The 26,134-nt window shown below is 38.4% G+C and overlaps 1 protein-coding gene across 6 annotated transcripts in view; it reads right to left on the bottom strand.

The window, feature by feature from the left end:
• The window catches only part of LOC128141848 (uncharacterized), a 29,261-nt gene that overhangs the window by 2,376 nt on the left and 751 nt on the right, over positions 1–26,134 (bottom strand). For 2 of the 6 annotated variants that reach the window (XM_052787116.1, XM_052787115.1), the window contains exons 2-16: positions 25,370–25,447; positions 21,968–22,036; positions 21,459–21,489; positions 19,196–19,255; positions 18,690–18,770; positions 17,886–18,022; positions 15,292–15,414; positions 13,646–13,688; positions 12,356–12,475; positions 11,402–11,543; positions 9,345–9,390; positions 8,954–9,013; positions 6,864–6,971; positions 5,077–5,173; positions 3,874–4,074 (exon numbers count right to left, since the gene is read on the bottom strand). In XM_052787116.1, the coding sequence (XP_052643076.1) occupies positions 3,874–4,074; positions 5,077–5,173; positions 6,864–6,971; positions 8,954–9,013; positions 9,345–9,390; positions 11,402–11,543; positions 12,356–12,475; positions 13,646–13,688; positions 15,292–15,414; positions 17,886–18,022; positions 18,690–18,770; positions 19,196–19,255; positions 21,459–21,489; positions 21,968–22,036; positions 25,370–25,420 (1,369 nt within the window). In that variant the 5' untranslated portion in view covers positions 25,421–25,447. Of the gene's footprint in view, positions 1–3,873; positions 4,075–5,076; positions 5,174–6,863; positions 6,972–8,953; positions 9,014–9,344; positions 9,391–11,401; positions 11,544–12,355; positions 12,476–13,645; positions 13,689–15,291; positions 15,415–17,885; positions 18,023–18,689; positions 18,771–19,195; positions 19,256–21,458; positions 21,490–21,967; positions 22,037–25,369; positions 25,977–26,030; positions 26,121–26,134 lie in introns of those variants that run through there. The other 4 variants (XM_052787113.1, XM_052787114.1, XM_052787117.1 and 1 more) reach the window with 4 other exon arrangements.

Here is a 26,134-nt window from a genome sequence, read left to right as displayed (position 1 = left end):
CAAGGACATGTAATATTTTTGTATCCACGTTATTCTTTTGCTAGGAGTTCCATAGATCATCCACCTACTACTGCATAAAGAACCATCTCTTTTTGTCCATTTTGAAGTTGGAGTCCCACACTACTCCAAGTTTATGGATCAAAAGAGATAGGAAATAATAGAATCCTGTCTGTCATCTCCATCCACTCATGATTTTACAAATCTCTGTCACAATAGCTCAGTCATCTCTTTTCCAGGCCAAAAAAAGTCCTAGCTTTCTGTTCCTTCTTATATGGAAGATATTCCCATATTTTGCTGCCTTCTCTAAACCTTTTGCAGCAATGAAGTCTTTTATCTGAAATAAGGGAAACAGAAATATATGCCCTATGCCAGATACATGCAAAGCATGAGTTTATGCAATAGCAAAATGATGACTCCCATCTTTATTTCCATTCTTTCCATAATTCCTTGTATTCGACATATTCTCCTGACTGATAAGTTGGTATTTCCACGGATCTGATGAGGAGCTTTTGAAATTTGTCAGTCAACCAACACATTTAACTTTCGAGTTTGACAAAATTTTGTCATCCAGATACTCATCCCTTTTTCCAGGTCATTTGTGAAGATACTAAACAGCACAGGTCTTAAGCAGAGGCCCACAGTTCTCTACTGGAACCTCTTTTCATTGTAAAAAGTAATTGCCCATTTGCTATCTGTTTATTATTTAAACAATGCAAAGATTTCCCTCTTTTCCCACAGCCAGTTAGTTCCCTTAAAAGCCTCTGATTAGAGTACCTATCAAAAGCTTCTTGGAATTCCAAACAGACTAATGAACTGGATAACCTTTATCTGACTCCTTTGCTGACCCCTTTCAAACAACTCCAGAAAGTCTGTAAGGAATGTTTTCTTATCACAAAAGCCATATTCATTTCCCACCAACCACTCTAAGCAGATCATATTTTTCCAGGTGTCCACTAATTCCTACCTTGTTTTTCTAAACAGTTTGTGTTCACCTGTTCAATAGAAGCTGGCAGTTTGAATGATTACCTGGAATCCTGTACTGGTTTTGGCTGGGATGTATAACTTTCTTCACAGCAGCCTGTATGATGCTGTGTTTTGGATTTGTGGCCAAAACAGTGTTGATAACACACCAGTGTTTTGCCTGTTGCCAAAGGGTGCTTGCACAGTGTCAAGGCTTTCTCTCCTTCCCACTCTGCACCCCCACAGTAATTAGGCTTGGAATGGGAAAAAGACTGGTAGGGGACACAGCTGGGACAATTAACCCAAACTGGCCACAGGGATACATCATGCTCAGCAATAAAATCTGGGGAGGCAAGGAGGTGAGGTTGGCTTCAGCTTCCAAGGTGGCTGTTGCTCAGAGACTGGCTGGGCATCAGTCTCTTTGTGGGAAGTGCTGAGCGATTGTCTTTGCATCACTTGTTCCCCCCCTCCTTTCCCTTCACTTATTAAACTATCATTATCATGACCCATGAGTTTTCTCACTTTTGTTCTTTCTATTCTCTTCCGTGTCTGTCTGTGGGGGAGTAAGGGACAAGGAGCAAGCAGCTGTGTTCAACACACAACAAAACCTTGAAAAAAAGAGAAATACACATAAAAGAGAACCGTATTTGCCACCCACAAATTTTCAGGTTCCAAAGGAAGCTTTATGGAAGAAAACAGTACCATCAGATACTGTCCTGGTTTCAGCTGGGAAAGAGTTAACTGTCTTCCTAGTAGCTGGTACAGTGCTATGTTTTGAGTTCAGTATGTGAAGAATGTTGAAAACACTGATGTCTTCAGTTGTTGCTCAGTAGTGTTTAGACTAATGTCAAGGATTTTTCAGCTTCTCATGCCCAGCCAGTGAGAAAGCTGGAGGGGCACAAGAAGTTGGCACAGGACACAGCCAGGGCACCTGACCCAAACTGGCCAATGGTGTATTCCATACCATGTGATGTCCCATCTAGTATAGGAACGGGGAAGTGGGGGGCAGGGATTCGCCACTCGGGGGACTGGCTGGGTGTCGGTAGGCAGGTGGTGAGCAATTGCACTGTGCATCATTTGTGCATTCCAATCCTTTCATTATTACTGTTGTCATTTTATTAGTGTTATCATTATCATTATTTCTTCTTTTCTGTTCTATTAAACCGTTCTTATCTCAACCCACGGGTTTTGCTTCTTTTCCCGATTTTCTCCCCCATCCCACTGGGTGGGGGGGAGTGAGTGAGCGGCTGCGTGGTGTTTAGTTGCTGGCTGGGGTTAAACCACGACAGTAACTTAACCATTTTTTTTCCTGGAGGTCCCTAGGACCAGGTGATATTCATGGAAGAGTTATAACAGTTTGCTACTTTCGTGGTTTTATGTTGTCAATTTGTTCCAGAACTTCCATTCCAAACAGATAGTCTGCTGAGTTGTTGTCCTGATTTTGGCTGGAATAGAGCTAATTCCTTTCCTAGTAGCTGGTATAGTGCTGTGTTTTGGATTTAGGATGAGAATAATGTTGATAACACACTGATGTTTTAGTTGTTAATAAGCAGTGTTTACACTAAGTCAACGACTTTTCAGCTTCTCACACCACCCCACCAGAGAGTAGGCTGCGGGGCACAAGAAGCTGGGGGAGACACAGCCAGGACAGCTGACCCAAACTGGCCAAAGGGCTATTCCATATGATATGATGTCATGCTCAGCTTATAAACTAGGGGGAAAGCTGGCTGGGGGCCACTGCTCGGGAACTTGGCTGGGCATCAGTTGGTGGGTGATGAGCAATTTGCATTGTGCATCACTTGTTTTGTATATCCTAATTCTTTATTATTATTATTATTATTATTACTACTATTATTATTATTGTTATTGTTACTATTATTCTTAATTTTATTATTTCCTCCTCCCTTCTTTTTCTGTCCTATTAAACTGTCTTTATCTCAACCCATGAATTTTACTTTTTTTTTTTTCCCCCCAATTCTCACCTCCATCCCACTGAGGGTGGAGGAGTGACCGAGCAGCTGTGTGGTGTTTAGCTGCTTGCCAGGTACAGGACAGTAAGTACTGCTCGGCAATAACTGAAACATCCCTGCATTATCAACACTGTTTTCAGCACAAATCCAAAATATAGCCCTGTACTAGCTATTATGAAGAAAATTAACACTATCCCAGTCAAAACCAGCACAGTTGTGCACACGCACATGCCCAAGCAGAGGTTATGGCACAGATTGCAGTCTCCCTAGTTTCTTCCACAGTGAGCACTCAGGCAAAGAATATCTTAAGCTTCTCTACAATGTACTCATCTTCAGTGTTCTTTTTTTACCCTGATGATCCTAAACGCACTCTGAGAAGCTTAGAAATGTACACAGGAAGCTTCTGAAGAAAGGGCAGCAGTTGACTGAAGATGTGGTAAGGTTTAGTAGCTGAAACTTATTAGAAACTTGTAAGCAAAAGAAAGACTACTTGTCTCTGATTCATTATTATTTCTATGTTACTGTGCAAGTACCGTTCCTTCAGGAATCAATAAGTAAAAATTTCTTTGCTGTTGGCATTCCCAAAACCAGTGTTTCACCAGTTATATCACAGACAAAAGATTCTGCTTTTTTCTCATAACAATATGCTTGATTTTAGTTTACTATCTCTCACCATGTAAATGTTACTATGCCCAACTGAGAAAAGAATTTTAAAAGAAATTCAGCAATTATTAACACTTTCATGGGAAGGCAGCCATTTTTAATTACTATTCCTAAATTGGATCGTGAAAAAGTTAAAGGGAAGGAAAAAAAAAAAAAAGTCTCTTCAGCCCTCCTTAATACTTCAAAGTTCTTTGACCCATGTGGTCCTTAATATTTCACAGAGCTAACAAAATTGTGTTACGTATACATGTGTGTTTGTAAGCAGGTATAGGTGAATTACCTCTAAAAGCTGGATTTGCTGCTGCTATTTTGTGTAGAGTAGCAGTAACTTCCTCAACATTCATATTTCTTACGCTGTTCAAAAATTCAGTAGTGATGTTGTTCTCATATGCTGTTTCCGAAGAGCCAGTTGAAAAGTTTTGGCATTCATCTTCTTCATTTACTGATAAGGACTGCTTAGCTGATCGGCTGCTTGAATAGTCTTAAAGAAGAGAAATACTGTTTTTCAGTAACAGAAGATTCTGAAGAGTCTTCATTACTTATTTCTCTAAATAGAGCTTTTCAAAACAAGCATTTCCGGTCTGGCACAGCAGCATTGCTGGTAAGGTTCACATCTGACTTTGCTACATTTTCATAGCAGTGCGAGTCAGCATGCTTTCCATTTACAGAAAATGCTGGAGAAATAAGGGTGGGGAGGTGGGTGAAAGCTATTTGCATTATTACAAAAGGGAACCAGAAGTTCCAAGTCTTATATATTTTAAGTCATTGCAATTTTTGTTATTAGCAGTGTATTGATTGAGGTTTTCAAAAGGTAAACCTCCTAGAAACAAAGAAAATTGACACTGCACAGAAAAAAAAAATCATACAAAATAGCTTCACTGGTATTCTCGGTATTTTGACTCTCCAAGCATATAATTATACTTCCTATGCTTGAGAAAAATAACCATTTGTTTATATCAAGAAGGAAATGACCTCAAAGAAATCTAAGATTCTTTGAAAAAATTAATCAGAAGCACTGAGGACAAGTAGCTGCAACGTTCGGATATTAAACAGAATTATCCATCTTATACAACATAATTTTGTTTCCATTAACATCTTGATTGGACTAGACCTGCACTAAGCCTCTTCTCCACCAAGAAGGGAAAGCGGCGGGGGCAGGGAGCAGGAAGCCGGAGTTAAACTTTGAAAGCCTCCTTAGAAACAGTTGCCTCTGGACAGAGGAAAGTCAGAGTTAATACTAATTCAATTTTTCCCCAAATCCCACAGTTAAGTAGGGTGAATGTTTTTGAATAGTCTGCCCTTTCTAACATTTATAGAGGATGGAAAAAAAACCCCAAAACTATTAATTTATGCTACTTGCCCCTGGCTTTTTTCTGCTCTTAAGCTCTGCTTTTAGAGAAGCAGGAAAAAAAGGCTTACTAAAATTTATGGATGGTTCAGTGTTAAGATTAAAGCACATTCAAGATTGCAAAGCTAACATTACCAGTATCAGAGTCACTAATATCTGCTGAAGTCAGGTCAGACTGTTCTGTGGAATATTCCAATGCTGCTTCTCCATTATATTCGGTATCTAAGACGTCCTATGAGTTTGAAAAATGTTGTGTTCAGAATTTCATAAAGACAACCTCTTGAAATGATGAACTACTACATTTTTAATTATCACAAGCCAAATAAAAGACCAGTATTTCTGTTACCAAATCTGAAAAATCAAGTATTTCTTTGAAAATCATGCAGCTGGTGGTGAACTTCTATGTACGTATACACTGTTCACAGTATCTCTCTACATCTGAAAAAGCACTGTATGAGGCCAAGAAGTGATACTTATAGAGCCTAATTCTCAACTTGTCAGTTCTAAAAAGGAAGCATTTTACACTCAGTATAAAACATTTAGTTTAAAAAGTTACCAGTTGAAAGATCACAGTTTAGAATACTAAAAAACCCTAATGTGGGAAGACATTTTATTTTTATACAACTAGTAGGTTAGAAGTTACTTGAGTTAGAACTTGTTTTGTAACATGTTGGATTTTGCCCTCTTTCCATATGGATAAGACAACAAAACCCTATATGGAAAAAACAGCAGGAATAAGGTGAAAGTAAGCTTAATGAGGAAGTAAAAAGCGGTAAATAATTAGTGAGAACTATAGGCATGGAATTTTTCATGGAGAAGTACTGCCTTTGGGGCAGAAAGCAAGCAATAGAGGGAAGATGGAATATGAGGAACAAAGGTAAACTTTATAATAAAGTCCTGAATTAAGAAAGGCTTTTGAAAACAAAAGAAAAAATAAAACAAAACTTTTTTTCTTGAAGTGTCACCTCTGTGATTCTCTCCAGCTTTTTGGCTGGTACTGACCCTCATTTGGCATTTTCCACATAAGCTCACCCTTTAAATAAAAAATTAGTTAAGTAGCTGTAGTAGTAGGAGTAGCTGTTGTGGTGAATGAGAAGTCTGTTCAACACTGACAGTTCTGCAGGAAACGCCGGGAGGGATAAGGAATAATGTTTCCTATGGCAAAGATGTTGAATGGATCACCAACAAGAGTAAAGTTCCTACTATCCCTGTTGACAACGAGGGAATGAACAAAAAGTCATTCCAAGTGTGGAAACTGTGGAGATTATGGTATAATGGAATGTAAGCTGGAGATATAGGGAACACAAGCGGCAACCACAGCAGCCTCAAAGAAACACTCAAAACACCTCCATACTATGCCTATGTAAAGACAAGTCAGTCAAAACTAATAGCAGAGAGGGGAAAAACTGGGTCTCTAATACTGGAGGAAGAAAGACACCTCAAGGGGAACAGTCCAAAGAGTAGGACCAAAAGTTATATAAGAAAGAAAATTGATGTCAATAATGCTTGATTATATAGTGAATGAAATGAAGGCTGGGAATGGAAATGGGATACAGAACAAGAGTGTCAGGAAGGTCAGCAGAGATAAGAAAAGCTTAAATTAGAATTGAAAAGGGGCGAAAATAGCAGAAAAACTTAGATGTAAGAAAAAGCATAGGAAATAAGAGACAAGATGCTTTGGGGCTTCTATTTAAACAAACAAACAAACAAACACCTTTGAACAGAAAGTATTAAGACTCCTCAACAGCAAAGCTGTAAGTTTATCCTATCATCACTTCAAAAATTCAACTATTTAATGGGCGAAACTTATAATACAGTCTCCACAGCAATTTTGTTTAATTAAACTACCTGTAACAATAAAAATGCATAATCACAGCAATCTACAGATTTGTAGAACAAAACCAAAACAAGATCCACGTTACTCTGTTTGATGCAGCCTGCTGACGATATTCCACCAGTGCACGTGTAAGAGTCTGTGTAACTTTTAGGATAAATGAAGCATCATCTTCATTCAGTATCTCAAAATTTTGCTAGGAAAAAACCAAAACAACACACAACATAAAATTTTTCCCTCTGGAAGATTAAAATATCACCATGTATAAACAAAACCTGCAGGAACCTCATTTTTTATGTCTCTGTCCTTCTGTCAGACATGGCTGAAGTTACGAAGCAAGTACAGTTTTTACTTTTAATCCCATAAATTGGGGGTGGGGAGGTAGAATGGAAGAGGATGCTGACTGAAGGAAGCTGCAGCTACCTGATACAAATCTTTGAACAGGCACAACCCAAGAATATGCCTGGAAATACATACAGGAAAATGCTTTTCCTTAAGTATTTTGATCTCTTCTCAAGATGCCCGCATACAAATGAATGTGTACAACTTCCCTGAGGCAATATAGTCATAACCCATTTCTCTAGAAAGTAGCAAAAAGCCAGAACACTACTGGATTTAAAGATATACATGCCGCCTTGCCTTATGCTAACCTTCTTCCCAAAAAGCCTAAGGAAAAAGCAGTCTTTGAAACTCTGAAGCTCTAGTAGGGGAGCAAGTTCTAGTGCCAACTTCTCTCACAGAAGGTGCTACATACATCATCCTCTGGTCTATACTAATAAAGCTCTGCTGAAAACACTTCCACTGGGCACAGTGTAACAGAACTGCAGGTCTGTTCTAACAATTCAGTCTTCTGGATTAGAAACAAACACCTTTAAACACTCCAGACAATGGAAAAAAGTAATAAAAAACTAGCATTAAGTTCATATGTGACAGCATAACAGGGATTATACTATATTTTTAACACTAATAGTATTTATCTCTCCTGGTTTGCACAAGTTATATTTAAAGAAGATTTTGTCAAAAACCAGGTGGAAAAAGAAGATTAAACTTGGGCAAGGATATCTCTGCTATCAGGTAATAAAAGAAATACAATTATTTTAATGACAAAGCTGAGCATACTGATTTTCACAATTAAAAAAAAGTATACAGTATGGATAATTATTGAACAACTGGAATTATTCCATGATACAAACAGCAAGTCCAAAAAAGATACTTGTAAAATTACTTTCCACTACATAAGAAACCTTTTGAATCCAACAACAACAGAAACTCGTAATGTAGCTTTTTAAAAAAATGACTGTAGATGACAATATTAAACAATTTTCAAACTTTCCAAAACCGAACTTTGTTCCAGTTGTTCTTGGAGGACAATCATACTAAGCAAGAGGGTGCCTCAAAACAAATTCAAGTTTTATTAGCAAATAGGGAAAGGGGAAAAAAGATTTTATGATAGTCAATAGTGCTTAAATTACCATGCAGTAGGTGAGTCACAGCAACTATCAATAAAGATTTTCATACAGTTTGTCACTGATGCTTTTAATAAACCATTTCTCTATGTTATTGATTGTAAATGTATACATAATACATATTTTCAACAACTGAACAGAACTCTGGTGTTCTGCCACTTACTTTATGAAGTGAATAGGTAGCTTTTTTAGTTTATGGTTTTGGGGTTGGGTTTTTTTGGTGGTGTTTAAGTATACAACTTGTACTTTATTTCTTAAAAATTGCTTCTTTCCTTTCTGCATATCTCAGATATTTTTCTTCATTCTCCTTCCTTCCATTATTGAATTATGTCTTTCCAAATTCCTCATTTGAAAATGATAGACCAATTACAAAAGGGGGGGGGGGGAAGGTCATTTTACTTAAGCATGTAGTTCAGGAGTGGAGTTAAGCTATGGTTGAGAAAAATGCATTAATTTTCAATGCAAGTCATTCCTCTGACAGTAAACCAGTGTTTTGGCAAAAACCCTGTCTAGAAACTTTCAAACAAATAGATACATTATAAATTCAGTGATATTAATTTTATTCTGAATCCTACCTTCTGACAAAATAAGTTGTTAGATTAGCAGACTGCCTACTTTTTGGCTTTCATGTTACTTGATGCATTTTAAACTTAGTAATTCTGTGAATTTGTTTTTTCAAAAATTACATTGCAAGGTAAGATTTAACACTCACCAAATAACCCAACAGTTCTTCTTGACTAGTGAATTCTTCAGGTTTTGCTGTAAATTCTTGCTGTTTAATATTAAAAAAAAAAAAAGTCCAGAGATATATTATGTGCAGTAATTATAACTAAAATTAAACAGTAATTATTATGGTTATTGTAGATTCTTGCTCTAATTAAATTGTGTGTGCTTATATGAAACCTGTACATGTGTTTTCATGATAAAGTAAGAAAAAACCTTGTTCTTAACAGCTTTGCTTAGTAACTTTTAGCTAATTTATTGTCGATAATATTATTAATTTGAATAAGCAAAAGCAAACACCATTGCCAATCATATATTAAAGTAATTATTTCCCCAACTATTTGTAAACTGGAGCAACCCATTAATGGAAAAATATTCACCTCAACTTCCTCGCTTTCTTCCTGCGATTGTTTATTGGTGTCACACCTTAAGATAGAATAAATAAATAAATAAATAAAACAGTATACAGTTGGCTGCTCTATCAAAAATGCATAGCCAGTCAATAACTGATAATCAGTTTAAATTCTTGACACACTACTACTACAGTAGTTCTGACACACTCTGAAAGGTCACATTATTTCCTTGCAGAAATCCCAGTGGTCCCAGATAACAACGTAAAAATTATTTATGAGGGGTTTTTTAGCGTGATTAGCTAGCACATAAGTTCTAAACCCCAAAATTAAGAAAACGTTTGACATTGGTAGTAAAAGCTGTAAGCTTTTTGTATGCATTGCAAAAAGACAAGACCCCTAATTACAGTATGATTTCTATCAGTGCTTCACAAACTTGCCTTTACAAAATTCAGCTATAAAAAGAAGTATTTTACAATGTAGCCACAGAGATACTGGGCATACCCAAGATTCATATGGCTACAAGTTACTAACCCATATTTGCACTGTTCTGCAACTGCAGCTACTATAGATGCATTCCATCCCTTTGCAAGCCCAGGAACCAGGGCTGAGAGTGGTTGTTTTTTTTAAATTAACCAAAACCATATGAAGCCTAAGCCCTCCTCTTTCTTGAAATCTTTCTTAGGAATCAAAAGTGTAGTAAAAGCAGATGACACCTTTAATGAACTCAAAATAATTTACATCTTCAGATGACTGTCTGTGCAGAACTTCACTACAAAGAAATTAGGATTGATAGAAATTCTCAGACTGATGCTGCAGAACTTTTAAGTGGAAACATCATTTGACTGCTTGCTGTCAATGAGACTCTGATCTTATTCCTTTTAAGACACTATATATTGAGCTCACATCTCTCAGAAGCCTCACAAAAATAAACAGTAAAGGACCAATCTGAAGTCCTAATCTAGTAACCAACTTCCAAATCAGTCTCTCATTGAAACACCTGGCTGCTCAGTTACCCAGGATCTATCTGAACAACTGGATTAACAGAACAACATTAAGTGATTTTCCAAAGGATTATTTTCTTAAAATTTAAAGTACAGGACTGCACAATGAGGATCAGTGTTGGGTAAAAATAGACAGCAGCATTTCCAGATGTGGATATCTGAGCTTTTATTAGTTCCCTATTTTTGTTGTTTTCACACAACATTTTTGTTCACTCTCCAGATTAAGAACTGTTACAGTTATTTGAAAGCCAGACAAATGAACACAAAGATTCATAAACCTGGACTTGAATCTGGTTTCAGTTAATCCTTTTCCTTAGTGGTTGCCCCATAGAGGCAAAAGTCCTACAAAAAGATACTTCATGAACAAGAAAATTTCTCCTTTTAGTGGTAACAGTAAACAAGCAAAAGGTGTTAGCCCTCCATGTCTGGGAGAGATACTACTGGTTTAATGTTAAGAAACATTCCAAGAGAATGTCATTAGAGCAAAACCAAAGAACTAATTGTTGGAACAAAAGTCTTATGTTTGGGTTGATGCATGTATAGCCCTTATCGAATGCTTTCTTGTGGTTCCTGGTGTTGCACAAAGATGATTGATGTTGGAGATATCGCCCTCACACAAAGGCTGATAGTTCAAACTAAATTCACAATACTGTTATTAATAAAGATGTTTACAAACAGCAAGCACAGTTTCACCATTTTAGAACCACACACAATACTTCTTATTGTTCCTCCATGAAATATTTTGTAAAGATGAACCCCAATTGTTACAGCTATTTACTGATTATATTCTCCTTCTAAAATCAGTTCGTATACCACCCTAATTATCTGACATAAAGCCATAACAGAGGGTTTTTTAAACTACAAGGGAACATTCTTTTTGAACTAGTAATACATGAGGATTATGCCTTAAGGCTAACACAGTTAGATATAAAAACTAGTTGCATCTAGAGCAAAATATTATAGCATGCCTTTCTTCCTCACAGCATACTCTGTTCAAATCCAATGTAAACAGTTATCATCTACAACACTTTCCTTTGAGTAAATTTAAAGGGGTTTGGGGGCGGTGGATTTTTTTTGTTTTACTTTTCTGAGTTGTTGCCTTTGCTGCCTTCTTCAGCCTTGTTGCCTTTGCTGCTTTCAATAGCCTTTTTAGGTTCATCCTTCTCATCTGGTTTTGCCTGTTCTTTCTGACTTTTTTCCTGCTCCTCTTGAACATTCTTTTCATCTAAAACAATAAAGCCAGTATATTTAGTAATGGTTTTCCAGTATTTTAAAGTATTCTTTGCTTTATATTTTTTTAAAAGATAACACCAATAAAACTTGAAGGTATAAGTAAGGTATCCTGTGAAGAAATAAAATAAAAAATGCACATAAAAATCAAATATTTGGTTCAGCCATGAAGCACAAGTTTCTACTTCTGATCAGAAATATTCTGAACGAGAATAATTATAATGCATTTAGACCGAATCCTAATCTCACCTTTGACATTAAGTCTACAACCAAGCAGCAACTTCTGATGTTTCTTCAGTTACATGGTGTTCACTGATTTTTATATTTAATTCTGGTTTTGTTTTCAAGAAAATAAGCATTAGTCAAATATTTTAGATGTCGTTCAAAACAAAAAAATATCTGTCCAATCTATTTTCTTTTTATTCTTCTTGTGCTCTAAACAAACAATCTGGCATGCAGCTGTTCCCTTTTTTTTTTCCTGACACCGAAGAACAGCTTATATGCCCAAAAAAGTCTGTGCCCCTTCCCCCAAAAATACACCTAGTAAAAATTTCTAATTATGAATCTTGTCTTGTTTCTATTCTAAAGTATCCAGCGACATTAAGTAAAACTGGACTGTTTTCTTCGCAAACACTGGGATTATTCTTTCCTCTGCCACAGACCCCAAACCCATCCACACACCACGCAAATTCACCTTCTGTAGCACAACATAACTATAGAAGCTATAAACAGGCACATATAGAGTAAATAGTTCATGCACTGGTGAAAGTTAAAAAAAAATTGATAAAAAAAATATTTTTCTCTTGCCTTGAATAGGGTCTGACATTTTTCCATCCTTATTTATACAATCTGTTTTTTCTTCATTACTAAGTGACGTATCCACATGCTGAACTTTAGCTTTTGAAGGGCTGTCATCTGCATTAGGATCTAAACAAACATGCTTGAAATGTAGCACAATGGACATTATCTTGATAGAGGAGGGTTCTAAAACTGCACTTCAATTTCAACTAGCTCTGTTTCTGTGCACTATTAGTTACAAACACGAAGAATAATTTTATAAGCATTATTATGTGACAGCATATTAAATATGAACTACAAATTAATAACAAAGTTTTAAATATTTTATACCCTGGTTATAATTACATACATAAATTTCTTAAAAGATGTAAATACTATAAATATAGTAGAATGCCACATAGCCATGTGCAAAATTAGACACATTAACCAACAGGTTACAGTCCAGAAGCATAATTTGAATAGGATTCAACTTATTTCAAAACACTTTCCTAGATTAAAAATGGATATCTTTCCTCTTCAGAGTATGACACTGCTAATCTAGATAATTACAGAAATAATCTCATTACTTCTATTGAGCTATTTTAAGACACCATTTACATACTAATATACATTTAAATTAAGTACATTAGTTTTAATTCAAATCTTTATTTTTCATGCAGGTCTGAGAATGAGGGTCTCATAGCAATTTTTAGCCATTTCCTAAAGTGGCATGCAATTGTACCGTCTGTCCATCTCGATGACATTGTACTATAATGAATATTGAAAGATTAAACTGAGTGGAGAAGTCTCACAAATACCATGTTCCTACAATTTTGTGAGTATCAATGGCTAGTAAACCAGAAAGTTTTCTTCCACAGATAAAAGCTGTAGCTGGGCTTTAAGAATTCTGTCTGGCTTTCTGGACTGCAAATTAAATACATGCACAGAGCTCCAACCTCCTCCTTTTGCCCAGTTCACCAAAATGCTCGTGAGTAGTTGGTGCTGCAAAGACTACAGCAGTTAACAGATAAAAACAAATCATAGGTAAAGGATCCTGGGAAGCCAAGGGGACTGGGATGGAAAGAGGGACAGAGAACAAAGCCATATAAACCAGGTCTCTCTAGCTATGTTGCCCATGGAAGAACTTGTTCATCCATCAAGTTTTCAATATAAACCGTACAAAATGCAGCTTAGAACATAAGCACAGACTACACTTACTGACCAAGTCTTTCAATTTGCCCTTAAATCAAGCTGATTTAGATCAAAGGGAATATACCCAAATTAGAAATGTACAATTTACATCCCACTGAGCACACTTACGTTCTTGACATCTCTTCCTCATTATTGGAGCATCTGTAACAACCTAAAAATAAAACCCATTTATGTTAGCTATTTTGTGGATAAAATTATTCCATAGGTATTTCATCAGAGTTAAATATTTATTTTTTTAAGGATATATGACCAGTAGTGTTAAACATATATGTGTAAATCCCTGAATGGATATTCAAAAAGTCAGTAAGTGAGATACCTGGACACTTATTTACCACAATTAAATTTTTGTTAGACCTAAAAAAAAAAATAGCTGGTTTCAGAAAATATAGCAGTAAAATTAAACGAGGTTATGCACGTGCTATTTAAAAGTTCCTTAAATCAAGGATGGATTTGCTATGGATGTAGCGAAACTTCCTAGAAAAAAAAAAACAGTCTACAAAATAAAGATGGAATTAATTATTTCTATATCCATGAACATACATGTCAAGTAAAATATACAGTCTTGAGTCAAGAAGAAATTTGAATTAATTAAGTAGGTCAAAAGAAAAAGTTGCTGCCAAAAGTCAGTTTTTCTCTTTAAGCAGAGGTTAAAAATGGAGGATATGCAGACAGACTGAATTAGATGATCTGAAATCTCTCCCTTCTAGAGCATTTGTTCTAGAAGAAAGACTTGATCTTCCAATATTTCCATACTTTTTTTTAATCAAAAAAAGGGTAGGATCAGTACAGGCTCTCATCCTTGAGCCCAGCTGCGATGGCATCGCACTGAAAGAAACGTGGGTCTTTTTTCAGATGGGCAGGACATAGCGAGCTTAAACACAGTAACATTGTAAACTCCACTTTGAAACGAGACATAGCCTATGCACATTAACTAGCATTAACAAGAGATCTGGCCAAGAGACACTGCTTAACAAGCAGCTCGTTGACAGACATTGAAACCGATGGACAAAACAAATTTGATGTACATCATAAAGAACACCAAGCACCTGAGTAAGCTTGTCATGAATCACAGTGGTAAGGTACACCTCAAGAAGAAACTCAGCCAATATCCTGCCCAGATAAAGATGGTAAATATTTCTAAATACTACTGTGATGTAAACATCAACAGAAAGCAATATGAAGACATCTTCATAAGAACATGCTTCTAAGGTTGCAGTTCCCCAAGAATTTAAGCTTATGGTGCTCCTGTGATCCCACGGCATTGCTGATAACCTCATATCCACCTGCAAATTCCCACACTTCCCTCTGTACTACCAGAATTTTTACTTGGCTCCTCTGAGAATTGCCACAAGGTGCTAACAAAGCAGAAACTAATTCAGAAAAGTCATAAAGGTAGTTTCCTAGCAACAATGAAACAAGTTATTTTACACAAACACACCACCAGCTGGGAATCTATTAAATATTAATACAGATATTTTGTGTTATTTGTGCACTCTGGAGTCATATTTCTGTAGACTCGGGTAGCATGAGTATTATTTCAAGCAAGAGAAATACTTATGATGGGAGTGACCAATGGGAAATTGCATCCAGAATAATCCTGGAAGAATTATTAGGACAACAAAAAGCACTTGTAGTAAAGATTTAAAAAGCAAGATTTTCCTACCATCCAAAACAGATCTGCCCACCATAACAGAAATTACTTTCTTTGCTTTTTTAATAAATATAAAACTTCTGGAATTCTTAAAGAAATGTACCTTTATTTGTTTTCTTCCTTCTTTCTTCTCAATTGTTGATGCAACTTGCCTAACTTTTCTGTTCATTTCAGAGCCTTTACCCTTAACCTCATCAGATTCTGCTATCTCAGGATAATGTTGCTTCTAGGAAATAAGGAAATGCAAATCCAGAGGTCACACTTTATCCTACACAACTCTTTCCAGATCTAGCACAGCTAATAATCATGGGAGATAAATCAACTTTTACATATACATAGCAGAACTTATTAAAATGATTATGTATAGAATCACAGAATAATTTAGGGGACAGAAGCCAAATCCTCTGCTCAAAACAGGGTTGATGACACTGAACGCTGAACTGGTTGCACATGGCTTTGTACACTTGGGTCTTAAAAACCGCTGAATACAGGGATTGCCCCATCTGTCTGAGCAACCTGCTCCAATGCTTGACTGCCCTCACAGTGAAAAATTTCTTTCTCATGTCAAGTAGAAAACTCACCTGTTTGAATTTATGTTCCTGCCATATATATATATACCTCCATAAAGGGCTTGATTCTGCCTACTTAATAACCTCCCCTGAGGTATTGAAGGGCTACTATTAGATCCCCCGACACTTTTTCTTCTCCAGCCTGAACAAGCCCAATTACTTTAGCCTCTCCTCACAGCACAAGTGCTTCAGCTCCCTGACCATCTTGGCAGCTCTCCACTGGACTTGCTCAATTTAATCAATAGCTTTCTTGTCTGCAGTAGCACAAAAATGGACACAATATTCTACATATGGCCTAACAAGTATCAAGAACAGGGAAATAATCACTTCCTTTGATCTACTGGCTATACCTTTGTTAGTATAGCTCAGCTTGCTGTTCACCTTCATTGATGCCAAGGTACACTACTTATCTTTAGCTTGTTATCCACCAGGACCCCCAGCTCCTTTTCAGCAGAGCAAATTCCAGCCATTTAGTCTCCTGCCTTTCCCACTGCCTAGGGTTAATCCACCCCACATGCGTGACTTAAAAGCTATCCTTTTTGAATTATTATATTTTATAGTATTTAAGAATATAGCAGAGATGCAGTTAACAAACATAAGGTTCAGAATTGCAAGAAACAGTTCAAAGTAAACAAGAAATACAAGAGCTGAGAACATCAAAACTCAGCATATATATCTGAATTAATGACCAGAAACAGCATGATGTTTACAAAGGACATCATTGCGGATCCATCGCAGTACAGCCTATAACAACATTAGCTCTAAACCTGCCTCAAAATGCTATAGCAATTCAACAACTTTCTATGACTTTAAGATACATGGGATATAGTACCAACTTTGAGCAGATATTTTATGGAAAGTATCAAAATACTTTTCAGAATATTCCTTTCTCAGTTTTGTTAAAGCCCACCCTAAACAAATAAATTCAGGCAAACATTCAAAGACTGGACAGCCTCATTTCTCTAAACATACTGAAAGAAAAAAATGTATTTAAACATTTTTGGGCCAACATGAGCCTTGCAAATTTCCATAAAACAGGCATGGAACTTACATGGCTTGTCCAGCCACAAAACTGGGAATAAAACTGGGTTTTTTTTCCTGAATCCAAGTCACAGCCTCTATCCAATACATATCATGTTCATTTATAAATATGTTCCTTTTAATCTACAGCTTCTGAAAGACAGAGCAATTTTTTCATTGATCCAGTTCTTTAAGATAATATAAAATTTAATCAAAAACCTACTTCTAGTCAATTTTAGCTGTAGATTTCATTTTTGGCATTACTGGTCAACCAAAACAGAATAAACTAAAAACTCAGTGTCAGCAATGGACAGGCATACACCTTATTGGTGAGAAGAATTTTAAATCCATTTATCACAGTTGCATGGTTGCAGTACAAACACACACATTTTCACAAAAGCTTATGTAACACTGTCCTGGTTTCAGCTGGGATAGAGTTAACTGTCTTCCTAGTAGCTGGTACAGTGCTATGTTTTGAGTTCAGAGCGAAGAATGTTGATAACACTGATGTCTTCAGTTGTTGCTCAGTAGTGTTTAGACTAATGTCAAGGATTTTTCAGCTTCTCATGCCCAGCCAGTGAGAAAGCTGGAGGGGCACAAGAAGTTGGCACAGGACACAGCCAGGTCACCTGACCCAAACTGGCCAACGGTGTATTCCATACCATGTGACGTCCCATCCAGTATAGGAACGGGGAAGTGGGGGGGGCAGGGATTCGCCACTCGGGGACTGGCTGGGTGTCGGTCGGCAGGTGGTGAGCAATTGCACTGTGCATCATTTGTACATTCCAATCCTTTCATTATTGCTGTTGTCATTTTACTAGTGTTATCATTATCATTATTAGTTTCTTCTTTTCTGTTCTATTAAACCGTTCTTATCTCAACCCACGGGTTTTGCTTCTTTTCCCGATTTTCTCCCCCATCCCACTGGGTGGGGGGGAGTGAGTGAGCGGCTGCGTGGTGTTTAGTTGCTGGCTGGGGTTAAACCACGACAAACACCTTAATTCTATTTTTTTTAATTGTAATATGGCTAGCAAATTCTCTACTTAAATCATTACATTAAAAAAGAAAAAAAACCAGACAAACAAACCCCTTTACTCTAAAAACTTACCAGGTATGCCAGTCTATGCTTGGAACCACAAACATGCATAAACATGTTACTCAGTCCTGTTTTACAGTTGCACAGCTGACATTCATAGAGAAAAGGGAAATTGTCTTTCGATCTGTATTCAATTATATAATTAAGCCCTGTATTGATAAAAAATAAGTTAGGAAATTTGATGTTTGCTGAAACAAATAATCAGTGCTAGTTACAAAAGAGACATTAAAGGAAATAATTACTATTGCATGCCAAACACATGACTCAAGACTTTTAGAACCATCAGTTATTTTGTCTTTTGGATGTCTCCCTTAACACCAAAGGTACAAAACTGAATTTTTTTAAGATGCTTTATGTTTATCGCATAGGACTTGACAATTTTTTTTTTAAATCATCTAAAAAAACAATAGCAACAATTCTTTTGTAACTATTTAGAAGGGAATGTATTTTAATATATGCCCTTGTAGTTATTTTTCCTGTCCACTCCACTCTCCCTTCCCTCCACAGGATGGCCAGTTAAATTGCAAAGAACAGTAACAATCATTTAAGTCAAAGTTAATTTCTGTCATATCACCTTAGATTGTTTCTAGAGAATATTCTCAACATGTGGTGTCTACCCTAATCAAAAATATTCCAGGCCAAATCCAATGATTTTTTAACTAAGACCAGTCATTTTTCATACCATACTATTGGGTACTCAGTGTAAACATAGTAAGATTTTATTACACATTACCTAATTTTACAATTTTAAAAAAATTAATCATACTCTTTAAAGGTAAACATCACACAAGCAATTACAGTATTAAAAGCCCTCACCAAGTGCAGGTTCTGAATCTTTACACGTATTAAGCTGTTCTTCCAAGGTCTGTCCATGAAACTTCTCTGGCTCAGTTTGCACTGTAAGATAAAATCAATTTTACATAGTCCCACATCATCCATCTATCAATCAATCTTCATGGTCTCAAGTCACATCAAAAAACCCCTCCAAAATGAAACAAACTCCTGAGCTTAACCTTTGGCCTAGAGAAAATATGCTGAGAAATTCACATTCAAGTGAATCCCTGCTCATACATGGCCCCACATCACAAATTAAGTCAGTTATTGAGAAACATTATCCCCCCCAATCCTATTTTTACCCGTTTTATAGCATTTTGTTTGCAAATATTGTTTTAAGTATTATTACAAAATATTACTGCAGGTGGAAAACACAATGAACAGAAATGAATTCCCAATGACCTGCTAAGGTCTAGACATCACTTGCAATACTGTACCTCAAAACATTTTTTTTTTTCCCTTTTTTTTTTTGCATTAAACAGTCTTACCATAATCAGGAAGTTTTACAGGTGTTTTCACTTGCTCCCCTGAGCCACTTGCTGTTTTAACTAAATAAAAAACAAACCAGAAGTGGAAATAAAATTGTAAGTACAGAAACCAGTTTGGTACAATAATGGATTTTTTTTTTACAGAAAACTCTTTGACCTTTTGTTGACATGAGAAAAATAAGCTATGTTTAGTTTTGAATGTGCTATGAGATTTTTTTGGAAAAAAATGGACAAAACACATTTACACCAAACAATAACGAAGTTATTTAATGTCAGGCAATTCAACGAAGCAGGCAGAGAAGACCACCAATCAAGCCACCAGTTAGCATACAACATGGGTTCAAACACACATCACAAAATTAAATTATTAAACAGTGGCTTAAATTGTAAGTAATTATGGCTGTAATTTAGTTTATATAGAAGACAACCTGCACCAAGGTAAAAGCCTAGGCTGATTCACTACAGTGCAAATATCTTTTATTCTACAATGAACAAAGCTTCGTTTCATAAATTTCAGGGCTACTTTAATCCAATACATCACAGCAATTCAGTTTATATCCACTGAACCTGAGGTGCTTAAACTGCTGCCCCACATGCTGCCTGCCAGGGCACTTGACTCAGCCCATAAACCCTGCTGTCTTTTTCAAAAGGTCTGCAGTTATCTGCTCCCCAATCAAATATTTTTTTCCATCCACATATGGCAAGTGATAAGGCTGGGGCTGCAGAACCTTAAGAAAGGTAAGACAGAGATGACCACATAACATTATCTGCCATTGAGGAACCTGGAGAAAGAGAGACATCTGTATGAGATGAGATTCTGTGTGTTTGGGAGTGGAATGACAAGCACGCAAAGGAAACAAGTTGCTATCCCTTGAATAGGGGCTTAATGTGCTCGCTATAAGAAAACACCAAGAATAGGATTTCAGAAATTCAGAAAGCTCAGCATTTCACTACATGGAAATAAATAAATACATCACTAGCATTGCCTGAAACAACACCAGCTAAGGACAAATTTGAATTTTTTCATCTCTTAAATGCCCCTCAACCCTGTTACCCTCCTGTTGCAAGTTATCTCTTACTAAAATATCAGATATTGCTAAGAAGTTGAACATAAGGCTTACAATAAACCCTAAATAGAAGGTGGGAGTCAGAAGGCTTCAACCTATACTACTGCATCAGAAAGAGTCAGATATGCTTTGATTACAGAGATAATCTTCATGAAAACTCTTCTTGAGTATTTAAGTTACAAACTACATTGTGTTAACGACTGATGAAGCTGCCAGCTCATTCCTGCCAACTAGATGTCACTTAATAATACCAGCTGCATTACCACCAACCTTCTGAAATTATCTTAATGAAAAGATCAGAAGAGTAAAAGAAAAGAAATAAAGTGTTATGAAGATAAAGTTACAAAGACTCTAATAACATGAATCATATTCTGGTCACTAGAACTCATCAAGTATTTTAGTGCCCAACCAATCCTTTTAAAAAAAAAAAAAAGAAATAAAAAGACATAATGACTGTCTGCCAAGTCCTCTAACCATTGCAGGGCATCCATATTTCAGCAGCAGCCAGCTGCTAAATATTTAACCACTTAAATTTCCTTTACAGTCCATACAAAAATTCCCAGATTAGGTAGGTGCAATGACTATGTATAACTTGGGCCACAACTTTCAAACCAAACTCTAGGAGCAGTGCACTGTAGAAACCTGTAAATACATTTTGGTGCATCGTGAAATGGAAGTAGGAAAACAATTATGAATATAGTTAGACTTTCATTCCTTCTGGAACTAGACCAGTTCATAAAGACCTGGGGAAGTTTTAATGATATATTAAACCTATTAAAAGTACTTTGCTTCAGCTAATTAAGATATTTTTAATAAGCTCTTTTAAAAAACAAATATAAAGTATATACAGAAAAAAGTATTTCTACATGCTTTAAGAAGCATAGGTTTTTAAAATATATTTTAAATCTTAAAGGTCTCCAAGGTCTTGAATTCTTTAGGGTTTCTCAAAACTTTAATGTAGGTGACTTGTAGTATTGTTGCTAGCACTTTCTAATAAACTTTGCATACCTCTTGCTCATATTATTGATTGATTTCTGTAGGATTAGATAGTTATGTCCTTAAAGAACACAAGACAGGTCTTAAAGCGCAAGTCTTGACAAAGTCTTCTTCTTGTTTGTTTCATAAACAACTATGTTGGAGTGGGGAGAAAGGTGCATGTATAGAACAGAGTAGGAAGTAAAAAATCTTGCACTTACCAATGCCATGAGCTTTCAGTGCTTCTTCAACCTAAGTTACCAAGTCATCAACCAACAAAGAGGAAAGACATACATTTAAGATTCAAAAAATAACAATGCAAACATTTCATTATTTATAAAATAGGTTAGATTAACCCAACACCACAGATTCTCTCAGGTGAACAGATAATTACATGAAACTTGAAAGAAACATACATCTTTTTTCCTAGATTGTCTGTGATTTAAATAATTCCATTCTGCATTTAACAACAGCCACGTATTCTCAGGTATTTTCTTTACTAATCCAGAATATGAGACACCAAGTTGTAACAACATTTTCTGATAGGACTAATGTACAAAACTATGTCCTACTTTATTGCAGTAAACAAAATAGTAAAGCAACAAAACTAGCTAAATATCTGAAATTGCACATTTTAACACCACATTAAAAAATAGATTCCAAACCCATATTCTATTGCTAAATAAATCTGTAAAATCTGACAAAAGGTGCATTCAAGGACTGATCTTACCGTCTTGTGTTTGAATCCAAGGAAGTGAGTCCGCAAATTTAATGCAGAAGCACACCGGATTTTGCAAATCTAGGTTAAAGAGAAGAAGTATCTCTAGGATTGCACCCAAAGCAACAGAAAAAAACCACCACTGATATCAAAACAAAACAAATCTGCTATCAAAATGTCAGTACAGGTAAGTTCTACAAAATTACTATTCCTCCAAAGACAAACTAAACTAGCTTCTAGAACTTTTCTTTATGAGGCTCCAAGACCACCAAAACACAGTGGAATGAAAAGCAATCTCCACAGCGCATAAAAATTTCAGATGTCTCCAGAACCCTGCAGCTATCTCATAGCATATTTTTGTGTGGATGGGTAAAGACAGAGCCAAGATCTTCCTGACACACTATTCACCACATCTGAACCAGAGGCACGCCATAATTGTAACAAGCCAGTACACCTGTCTAAGATGAGCCAGTTCTCCTCAGCCCTGCGCCCACACTAACACACTTCCTCTGATCAGTTTGGGGCCTGCCTCACTCACACTCACATGAAGTTTTCCAGTCATTCCTGGTTTATGCCTGGGCCAGTTCAGAACAGGAGCAGATTAGGTTTAAAGTCATGTGAATGAACAAAGGCAGTCCAAATATTTTCTTCTCCTCTAAAAAACCCAAGATGCTTAAAAACAACAGCAATAAACCTGAGAACCAGATAAATTAGGATTTTTTTTTTTTTTCTGAACAGGAGCTGTAGTTTAATCTTCTACTTTAAGAGAATGCCTTTACTTAGAAACATCCCCCAGGGGGAGGGGAACCTCAATCCATCCCACTCCTACCAGATTGATGCCAGTGCGAGCAACAGATGCCCAGAGCCTGGAGAGGCATCACAGGTCAGCAGGAGAGCACCAGAAGAGCAGGGCAAAGAATTCCAGCCACTCCAGCCAGTAAATCAGCTTCATCGGGGGCCCAGCTTAAATGCCTCTATGCAAACCCATGTACCATGGGGAATAAACAACAGGAGTCAGAGACGCGCGCATGCCTGCAAGGCTATGATCTTATTGGCATCAGGAAGATATGGTGGGATGGCTCTTGTGACTGGAGTGTTGGAATGGAAGGATACAGGCTCTTTAGGAAGGACGGGCAGGGGAGACGAGGAGGGGGTGTGACCCTCTATGTCAGTGACCAGTGCATGGAGCTCCACCTGAGGATGGATGAGGAGCCGACCAAGGGCCTATGGGTCAGGATCAAAGGGAGGGCAGGGACAGGTAACATTATAGTGGGGGTCTGCTACAGGCCACCCGACCAGGAAGACTGAGTGGATGAAGCCCGCTATAGACAGATAGGAGCAGCCTCACGTTCACAAGCCCTGGTCCTCATGGGAGACTTCAACCACCCCAATATCTGTTGGATGGACAACATGGCAGGGCATAAACAATCCAGGACATTCCTGGAATGTGTTGATGAGAAATTTCTTCTCCAAGTGATAGAGGAGCCAACGAGGAGAGGTGCTATGCTGGACCTTGTTCTCACCAACAAGGAGGGGCTGGTGGGGAATGTGAAGCTCAAGAGTAGCTTTGGCTGCAGTGACCATGAAATGGTGGAGTTCAAGATCCTTAGGGCAGGGAGGAGGGCATACAGCAAGCTCACTACCCTGGGCTTCAGGAGAGCAGACTTTGGCCTATTCAGGGATCTGCTTGGTAGAGTACCATGGGATAGAGCCCTGGAGGGAAGAGTGGCCCAAGAAAGCTGGTTAATATTCAAGGGTCACCTCCTCCACGCTCAGGAGTGATGCACCCCAGCAAAGAGGAAGTCAGGCAAAAATGCCAGGAGATCTGCGTGGATGAACAAGGAGCTCCCGGACAAACTCAAACACAGAAAGGAAGCCTACCAGAGGTTGGAAACAAGGACAGGTAGCCTGGGAGGAACACAAAGAAATTGTCCGAGCAGCAGGAGGTGATTGGTGACAGCCAACCTGGCTTCACTAAGGGCAAATCATGCCTGACAAATTTGGTGGCCTTTTACGATGGGGTTACAGAGTTGGTGGATAAGGAAAGAGCAACTGACGTCGTCTACCTGGATTTGTGCAAAGCATTTGACACTGTCCTGCATGACATCCCTGTCTGTAAATGAGAGAGACATGGATTTGATGGATGGACCACTCGGCGGGTAAGGAATTGGCTGGATTGTTGCACTCAAAGACTTGTGGTCAACGGCTCGATATCCAAGTGGAGAGCAGTGACGAGTGGCATTCCTCAGGGGTCAGTATTGGGACCGGAGCTGTTTAACATCTTTGTCAGTGACATGGGACAGTGGGATTGAGTGCACCCTCAGCCAGTTTGCCGACGACACCAAGCTGTGTGGTGCAGTCGACACGCTGGAGGGAAGGGATGCCACCCAGAGGGACCTTGACAGGCTTGAGAGGTGGACCCATGCAAACCTCATGAAGTTTAACAAGGCCAAGTGCAGGTCCTGCACGTGGGTCGGGGCAATCTCAAGCACAAAAACAGGCTGGGCGATGAGTGGATTGAGAGCAGCCCTGCAGAGAAGGACCTGGGGGTGTTGGTTGATGAGAAGCTCAACGTGACCCAGCAATGTGTGCTTGCAGCCCAGAAAGCCAACCGTATCCTGGGCTGCATCAAAAGAAGCGTAACCAGCAGGTCGAGGGAGGTGATTCTTCCCCTCCACTCTGCTCTGGTGAGACCCCACCTGGAGTATTGCATTCAGCTCTGGGGCCCCCAACATAAGAAGGACACGGACCTGTTGGATTGAGTCCAGAGGAGGGCCATGAAGACGATCAGAGGGATGGAGAACCTCTCCTATGAAGACAGGCTGAGAGAGTTGGGGTTGTTCAGCCTGCAGAAGAGAAGGCTCCAGGGAGACCATATAGCAGCCTTCCAGTACCTAAAGGGGGCCTACATTAAAGATGGGGAGGGACTCTTTATCAGGGAGTGTAGTGACAGGACGAGGGGTAAGTGTTTTAAACTGAAAGAGGGTAGATTTAGATTAGATATAAGGAACAACTCTTCACTGTGAGGATGATGAGGCACTGGAACAGGTTGCCCAGAGAGGCTGTGGATGCCCCATCCCTGGAATTGTTCAAGGCCAGGTTGGATGGGGCTTTGAGCAACCTGGTCTAGTGGAAGGTGTCCCTGCCCATGGCAGGGGGTTTGGAACTAGATGATCTGTAAGGTCCCTTCCAACCCAAACCGTTGTATGATGATATTATTAAAGTTATTAATTTTAATAAGTTGGTTCCTGACACACATTCAAGGCAAACATGACAAAGACAGCAAAGTAAGTTCAGTGCTCTTTATCAATTTTGCCCAAGAGGAAAAAAAAAATATTCACACTTGTTTTAGTCCAACTGTGTTCTACCAAAATTATTTTGTATTAGTTAAAATTTTCAGTAAGGAATACTTACATTGCAGTAGTAAGCGTTTACTTCCCTCTGTATCTCAGTTTCAGGGTCCATACTTGTTCTTTAGATGAGAAGGAAACTCTAGGCAAAATGCAAAAAGATTGCAAGCTACTGTTTCAGCTTCACAAAACCATTCATATTCTTGTTCCACCTATTTAAGGGTCACGCATGTTCCAATTTTAATTTCTGCCCCACCTTCGGTTACATTCAACCTTTAAATCTCTCGGCTAACGATCATCTCTTTAACTCGAGACCACAAGTACAGCACAGAAAGCAACAATTATTCTCCAAGAGTTTCCCTCAGGAAACACAACGCCACCAGAAGATTGCGCACACCCCGAAACAAAACTAAACTATTTCAAGCTTCCCCCCTTCTTTCCTGGGATTGAAATGCGCGCATGGGCTGGGGACAGATGACACGCAGCGGCAACAGCCGGGCAGGCAGAGCCCAAAGAACGCGACGGGGGTTTTGTGAAGAAAAGCCCGCTCCCGCTCCGGACCGCGAACGGAGGCGCCGAGAAAGCGAGCCGGCCCGCGGAGCCGACCCAGCCCGAGGCGGGGACGTGGCCTTTGCCGACACTTCCAGCTCCGCCGGGGAGGGGACGGACACCTGCTCCCGCAAGGAGCCGGGGAAACCGCCGGGCCGCCGCTGCACCCAACTCACCCCAGCCCGGGAGCGGGCGGCACCCGAGGGAGCCGGCACTGCCCGGGGCCGCACCGGCTCCTTCCCACCGACCCACTTGCGGGGTGACTCTCCGCCGCACCGAC

This window comes from Harpia harpyja, chromosome 5, assembly GCF_026419915.1.
Source record: "Harpia harpyja isolate bHarHar1 chromosome 5, bHarHar1 primary haplotype, whole genome shotgun sequence".
Lineage (NCBI taxonomy): Eukaryota > Metazoa > Chordata > Aves > Accipitriformes > Accipitridae > Harpia > Harpia harpyja.
This window is presented reverse-complemented; position numbering and strand designations above follow the sequence as displayed.